This window comes from Thermobia domestica, chromosome 6 (assembly GCF_964235325.1).
Source record: "Thermobia domestica chromosome 6, izTheDome1.hap1.1, whole genome shotgun sequence".
NCBI lineage: Eukaryota > Metazoa > Arthropoda > Insecta > Zygentoma > Lepismatidae > Thermobia > Thermobia domestica.
Genome location: NC_137459.1, coordinates 167,233,020 through 167,241,353, shown reverse-complemented (window position 1 = coordinate 167,241,353; position 8,334 = coordinate 167,233,020). Strand labels below are relative to the sequence as shown.

At 38.7% G+C, this 8,334-nt stretch overlaps 1 protein-coding gene across 1 annotated transcript; it reads right to left on the bottom strand.

Annotated features, from left to right (window-relative positions):
* Positions 1 to 224: 224 nt before the first annotated feature.
* LOC145687366 (uncharacterized) lies at positions 225 to 1,222 on the bottom strand. Its single transcript, XM_081760821.1, has 2 exons — positions 830 to 1,222; positions 225 to 419 (listed from the first exon to the last, which is right to left on the bottom strand). Exons 1-2 carry the CDS (start codon positions 1,220 to 1,222, stop codon positions 225 to 227), a joined length of 588 nt encoding a protein of 195 aa, XP_081616947.1.
* Between the last annotated feature and the right edge of the window lie 7,112 nt (positions 1,223 to 8,334).

Genomic DNA, 8,334 nt, shown 5'->3' with positions numbered 1-8,334 from the left:
TTACTGATGAAAACGAAACAAAATGAATATTAAAAAGACAAAACGTATCCTTCTTTATGTTGTCAAAACACTATTTGAGATATTCCCTATTAGAACTTCGTGATATAGGCCTACTACAGTATGACAATATCACAATACTCATTTTATTAGTTTGTTCTTCACAGACCACTCAGTGCCGTAATACAACATGTAGAGAGACACACGGTTCTATTTTCACTTTCCTGTCAAACTGAGTCTCCTGCTTTGTCATCATCAGCATCTTCGTCATCAGACCAGCAGACTGCAGCATCTTGTATAAAATCTTGATAATGTGCGGAGTGTATTTCTTGTTGGTGATGAAGCTGTCGATAGTAACCAAGAAACCACAACACAGAAGCAATGTGAGCACAGAATCCAACAACACGTGCTCCAACTTTACACTGGCAATACCAAGATCCAACTGTAGCTATATTATACTGTATCTATAGAGTGTGTATCTAGGACGATGTGTGTCGGCTCTGAATTAAAACTCTTATTACATCTGAACATTCTCTGTGTGAGAACTTGTAAAGGCCTAGTTCATCTGTATGTTCAGCTGTATAGAGGTCGCCTGTTTCAGCTGATATATGCCCAAGGTCAGTTGTTTAAGTTCTTCAAGTGTTAAACGAGGGAAGTCGGTCAAAGCGTCAGCAGTCATTTCTTGCCAAATAACCCTTTATCTTAACCATTTTTCTTCAGTCACACGGTTGGGATGGAAGTGCAATGCTAACATTCTTTCTCCAATTAGTTTTGCACTTTCATCATCTTCCATTATTCAAGGAGGCCTAAATGCATTGCAGATGCTACTTACAATTTTGACATAGTCTCCTATGTATGGCACTTGAGAATTGAGCATGACGTGGGCTAGTGCTTGAAAAGTTTTTAGTAAACCATTTGAGGCTTCTACTACCCATCTCACTGATGTAACTAATCTCGACTCAATAGCCTCTTGTGTAGTATGTTGACTTTGTTTCTGTAGGAAATGTGGCATCTTTACTATTAGATTCAAGTCTTCCAAAAGATTCACACTGTCTCTGAATCCTCTATCTACGATGATGATATCATCCTCATTAAGCCAACGTCTTAAACCCTCTGTTTGTTGTCGCATATGCGCTGTGATAATAGAGGCATCGTTGTTCTTCCCATCTGCAAAATATGGATCTAAGACATCCAAAATGTACCCTGCGGTGCTCACAATCAACATGGGCTTAACCAGGGGTCTACCTTTATGGATTGAATATGTCCTCCTCTGAAACTGGTAGTTCGAGATCTTCTCTATATAAATGTAAGTTCCATCCACAACTATTACAGCTTTATCCTATCCTTGTGTGAAGATGGTCTTCGCAAATGCTCTGGTGTGTTTCTAAATAAAATCATCTCTAGTAATATGATTGAAACCGAGATGTTTCGGAACGAATTTAGACATGAGGGCCTTACGAACAGTGTGAATACATTGTTTTATGACATCTTTTGATAAGGCAAAAATTGTAGATAGGATATTATAGGACAAACCACAGCGAAGTTTGGTTAAAAATACCGCTAAACTAGTTCGGGCACTTCTGTTGACGTGTGTTTTACGTGACTACTTATGCTTTCAAGAAGAACATTGAACTGCTCAATTGTGGTCACGGTTAGTCTCCAATAGTCGTCATTATTCAAAACATCAGGAGTGTCAAAGTCTAATCCCTTCTTAGATGCAATGTTACGCAGTCCTTCAATCAGATCTTTTATTGCGGTTTTGTTGAAATTGGTCTGATCATACATTTTCGCGATCACTTCATTACTTCTGAGAAAATCACCAACTAAATGCCGTGAGCAACACCGCACTCCTTTAGGAATAATAACACCATTTTCAACAAAGAACTTGCACCGAGCTCTTGGAGGTATCAGTTTAAGGTTTTTGTCACTGTTGCAAATGATGCAATTTTTATGCGTATTAGCAGTCCGACCCAAATCAAGGCAAATATTTTTGGTGACTCAGGACAGGACGTAAGTATTTCCTGCGATGCGGCAGTAGGCATCTCTTGTGCTGCGGCCGATGTCGATGCGGACGGAGTTTGCGAGGAGCGGTCCTCCGAACGCGAACGTAATCTGCTTCGTCGTTTGTTCTTGTATCCCTCAGTGTAACACTTGCCACAAACTCTCGTATTAACAACCAAATGTTTGTTTTTCGTTTTCAAATACTCTAATATTTCCAAGTTGCGTAACACTTTTAAAGCACGTAATGTCTTTCGAGATCCACAACAGTCACAATTGTACTGTTTAGGCATCTTCGAACAACTGTTCTTTACACTAAACAACACGAACCATTCCCATCCGACCTTCACTCGACATACAACAGCACGACCTGGAAGCAAAGCTGTTACTGAGTAGTTACGATACAGAGTGGCCTCGTCAGCTGTGTTCTCAGTGTGCTGTAGTGGTTGAGGGGGGGAAGGGGATGGGTTTCATTTTCACTATGAGCGCTGTGGAGTACTGTGGCCATTTTTACAAATGTTAACGCTTATCCACTCCTACACAACATACTTAAAAAAATCATTTTCGTACTCCGTTGCGCTATATACGTAATAACTTAGTAAATGTTGAAAAAACAGCCCCTTTTCAAGGATTTTTTTTTTTTTTTTTTTTTTTTTTGCAACAAGCCTCCTTCCACAAATATTTTCCTACAAACCACTCCACACGGTATGAAAATGCTTATTATTTTTTGACGTTTTATATCTTATAGATTGCTCATATAGGTCAAATTCAGTCCGTACCGCTACTTTAAAAACGACCCCCGCGGGGCCAATTTTGGCCCTTTTCGCCACCCCTCCTTTAGTGAGAAAATGTATTAAATTGAATTACTGCTTTCTCAAAATCATGCATCTTTTTTAAATTTGTCTGATATAACTTTGTTAAAACATTCTATGGAAATTTCACATTCCCATACTACGAAAAAGAAACAAAAAGTACTCCTACATTTGAATATCACTTCCTATCCAAATCTTTTCTGTTCTTTCTTTTTATTCGTTTCCTTAATAGCATAATGTTTGTAGGACCTGCACTTAAAAGATAGATCCGTCCTCTTCAAACAACTTGAGCAAAACGACCGCTTGTTCAAACAACAGGCAAGAGGAAGAGCGAAAAATTATCGCTTCTTTTTCTTCTTCTTTTACGCGCTTATTTTTACGCTAGATGTATGGGCCAACTTACGGACCGAAATTTACGACATCATTTTACGGACCGAAATTATGCGCCGAAAATACGCCAGTGTATGTTGGCCTTTATACTTTGTAGCATGAGTATTAGCTGCTATGTAAGGAAATTATCTATAAGTTAAATTTAATTTGGAAATCGATATAGTTGCTATTAGAACAAGTTTATGAAAATAAAATGTATAATAATAGTTGTATTTGAAATAAAATTTGCGCAATGGTGTAAATATTTACACCGCCAGCCTTGCTATACTGTGCAGTTTAAATTGTCAATCTCATCCTTTTTACTTATTTCACTTCAATGTTTATGGAATTTAGTATATGAATTTAGTATTGGAATTTATTACGAAACATTCAACAACTGATCTCTCCTTGATGAACAGAGATGTTCATCCTCGCGAGAGTGGTCCTCTTGAGGGCATCATCACCCTAAAAATCCGTCGCCCACAATGACGCGAGGGCGACGGACAATACCCTTCGAGAGAGCGAGGGAGAACAAAGGCGAAAGTCAACTGCCATTGCGAAGGTGAGGGTGCGCGAGGTGATAGACAACTCCCTTCACGATGGCGAGGGTGAACGAGGGAGGGGATTACCTGTAAGGCCTACCGCTCACTGGCAACATTTTGTCGGGCAACTATCTTGTTGCTCTGGCTAAATGCATTGAGTCTTACGGGAATCCGCTCACTGAGGCGACGACGACAGAAAAGTTGCCGAGGTACCTCCAAATAGAAAGGTAAAAAATAAATGTTTTCTACAAGTTTTTTTCACGTAACACTTCGTTCCGTGTATAGCGCGTGAAAAGAAGTGTTCGCAATGGAAACTAATACATTCTTTGATTAGTGACTAGCATGTCTTTAGTGATAAAGACTATGAAAAATTAATTGAGGATATAGAGAAACGCTCAGCGATAAAGAAGAAATATATATAAAGAAGAAATTATGGAAGGAAGTGTGTTTCCCTGTTATAAGAAACTAGAATGAGCTTTCCAGCCAAGAAAAAACAACACAGGTAGGTACATTTTTTGATAATGACATATCGCTGTCATACTACACACTACTACTTTCATTAATTTCCCACAACTAGAAAAAAATACAGATAAAATTATCATTTTCAAGTTTCTTTCCATTTCAAATATAAAAAAGAAAAAAACTGTACTGTATAAAAATGGCCGATTTTAAAACGTGAAGAATACGCGGGAAGAACGAAGAAAGCCAATTTTTATTTTATGGCTATACGTAGAACATTGAGAGTACAGTTACTGTACAGTGTTGTCGGATTGCCGCTTTTGTTAGTTTCGTTCTGTTAGTTATTTCCAGTCGTTTTATATTTTCGTTGTTATTGTTATCTTTTGATTCGTATAATTGTTCCCGTTCGTATTAGCTTACACAATACTGTTACTTTTGTCACTCATTGACGTTCAGGGACGTCATTTAGGGGGGGGGGGGGCAGGAGGTGCAATTGCTCCCCAAGAGTTTGAGGAATATATATACTTTAAACAATTGTCTACTAACATACTAGTATAAAACGTGAAAGTCTTATGTCGGTGGTGCTCTTGCCCCCTTAAGTAAAGTCTGAAATAACGCCCCTGTTGACGCTACCTTCGATAGTTTATTTAAATTTATTTTTTTAACCATTGGAATGGGCGGTAGTTTTTCTTTATGTCCGAAACCAGCGATTATGTGAACTGTTCCGGTTGCCGATTATGTAAATTGTGATATCAAATGTTCGGCAACTTTTCTGTTGCCGTCGCCAGTGAGCGAGGGTATGGCAACAAAACTGTTTTGTCTCCGTGAAGTTGCTGACTGCAGGCGACAGCGACGAGATAGTTGCGCAACTGTTTTGTCGCCAGTGAGCGGTAGGCCTAACTGCGAGAGTGACAAGCAGTGGCGGCGATAAGGGCCCCGCAGACCCCGCGGCACGGGGGGCGGACCTGAGGGGACCCCTAGGAAGTACGCTCACCAAGGCACTTATACATGCCATTTAGCCTATAATTTTAATACATTTTGAAAGTGTTTCTCCACAGCCTATAACTAATTCTAACAGTTTCACTAAATTAAATAATGAAGTAATCATTAAAATTAAATAATAAGGTAAATAATAAGGAGTATGAACATGAATGTCAGGTTGATCTTTTTTTATTTTCCATTGTAACATTTGTATATTGAAATGTTTTGTAGGTAGAGACAAATAGCGGTCCGGCCGTGTCTGTTCCCTTTCACCAATTTTATTAAAAAAATTCTAAGTACAATGTCTTTAATTTTCAAAGAGTGATTAATAGTGCATTTTCTCCTATTGACCAGATGAAGAAGATTGTGTTTTGCAGTTGCCCCTTCAGCTCATGGCAGCGGGAAAATCCCTCGGCTCATGGCAGCCTCGTGAGTTTTTTAGTTGTAGTTACGATCTGATCCATACTCCAGTGCGACATAGGGCTTAGGAAAGGTGTACCCCTATTCCAGTGCGACCTCGGAGCAGGTAATGGTTAGTCGGTCAGTGGTCAAACTGATGCCAGGCCCCTCTTTATTTGTCCTCTTCGGGTGGTTCGTCCTCCTTGGGATCCTTTCGTTGGTCCGTCTCCTTTCGATTTCCTTCGTGTCTTCCTCTTTAGTGTATCGTCTGCTTTTGTAAATAATGGCACGAGTCGTTATACATGTGCTTTTGTTGTAATGTGGGAATCCTTACAATATTATTTATATTAATCTATTATGCCATATTTTTGTTATCGTGTATCTTAGACTACAATTACCGTGTTTTACAATGAATTATCGCGTATTTCAATAAATTATTGTGTTCGCTGGAAATATCTACCAAGAAAACAATTCAAGACATTGTAACTTGTTAATTGAAGAAGACAGTTGCTTCTTGAGTAGTTTGTCGGATTTGACTATTGACTTACAACTGTACCTCACACTCCTTGTCAAAATTGCTGCAGCAGACAGAAGTTTTTCAAAATTAAAATTTATCAAGAATAATTTACGGAGTACCGTAACAGAAAGTAGATTGCGTGCGCTTGCCATTTTGAAAATCGAACATGAAAAAAAAAAAAACGGATAAAATTATAAACAAATTCTTGCTCCTGAAGAACCGAAGGTTATCGTGTAAACAGTTCTTTAAAAAAAAGTAGTGTTCTATTCCATTCCAAGTGAAATATAGTGATAATGATGCTTACAATACTTCTCCTTAGTTTTATTATGTGTGTTTCTGTGTTTCGTGTTCCGGTGTGACGATACAAGAAGAGTTTCCACTCCGTTTTATTCTAGGCAATGAAAGTACTATATTTTACGCTAGTGGACAAAAATATTATACATTAATTTTTCCTCTGTGGAATGTCATTACAACATAATACCGGATAACCGAAACCCGAATTATCCAAAATCCAAAAAAAACATGTACTGTACAGCACGGGAATAATCTAGAGGACGGGGGCGCGCTAGGCTATGCCTAATCCATATGCTATAAAGATAAACTATTACAGTACTAACTACATATAGATGTACTGTAGTCCTAAAAATGTTCATTTAACCTACAAAAACTAAAACCTGAACCACTGGCGTAACAGACCTTAAGTCCTGAGCCGGCGTCAACGCCATATGTTAACGACTGGTGGACCTACGACCACCTGAATGACGAACATATGGTCAGGCCATTGCGTATCCCTCCCCAGTTTTCCTCACGACACTGGGCAGATGCCAAAAATTTGGAGTACTCCAGCGGAGGATTGAACCCGGGATTACGTGGATATGAATTCAACGCTCTAACCACTAGACTATTGAGCTCCTTAAATTTAATAAACAACATAAGTGTAGCCTACAAAGAGAGCTTTCAAGTTATTTGATCTTCAAAACATTTCAGATAAATAAAAAAATACTGTAATACAGGCCGTTAATAGATGTCCATGACTCAACAAACAAACAAATAAATATATCCGAAATAAGGCCCCTACTTTAGTTCGGTTAATCCTGGTTATACTGTATTATATTATTATTATTATTATTATTATTATTATCATTATTATCATTCGTAGTAGTTGTAATCATAGTCGTAATACTGTTAACAATGTAAAATGGTACAATAGTACCCATATAGAAATTGTAAATGAAGTTCGAGTAACACATGGCCTTTTGATCAGTTTTTGCGGTGGGGGGGGGGCGAAGCCAGTATCGCCGCCACTGGTGACAAGTTCCCAGTATGAGGGCGATGGACAACTCCCTTCGCGAGGGCGAGGACACGTTTCCTGCAAGAGGGCGAGGGACAACTTCCTTCGCGAGGGCGACGGTGAACGATGCCGAGGGTGAGTGATGTCGAAATACAATTAACATCTATGGTGCTGAGAAGTCAAATTTAACATATTTAATAAGATTACCTTGTAGATCGTGTTCGTGTCACACTCCGAACTCCTCCCAGCTTTGCGAGCACTTGATAATATTTTATTATTATATGAGGTATAATATTATGGGGAAAAGCTAATTAAAAATAAAATATTTTTTTTTATTTTTATAAGCCCTATGCAATTGAATAATGTACGTAAGAAACTTAATGTTCATCAAACTTCTTTTTCTTGAAGCTTTTGTAATTAATGTCATAAATCGTCCGATGTTTTGTAATGTCTGTCAAAGAAATAAATGTATGTTTATCGGATAGTAACGTCTATCCCTTGCTGCTATTCATGGTATAAAAATAGTGTTGAATTGATTTTGAGTTCAACGTCCCTTTCAGCAGCAAGGCTACAGGGGACGTGGACCTACTGATTAATGTGGAATTCGAATCACATGAGCTTACACCGGGAATCGACCCGGGTCTCCCACGCCAAAGGCGCGTACGCTAACAGCTTACCACGAAAGAGCTTGGTATAAAAAAAATACCACACATTATCCCATATCACTTCACCGACATATATCTGTTTTTGATTAGCTAAGTACTATTCCTCGAGCAGAGATGGAGTGGGTCAGTGGATCGGCAGGAAGTGATCCACTCTGACTCACTGACCCCCTCTTCTTAGTACATTGTACTCATGAATACTGGTGAATTTGTCCACATTTTACTTTCAAGGCCCCCATTTTCCTTTCTTTTTCATTTGTTTCTATTTACTTACCCGAGATGAGTCAAGGGGAAACCAGACTTTGGT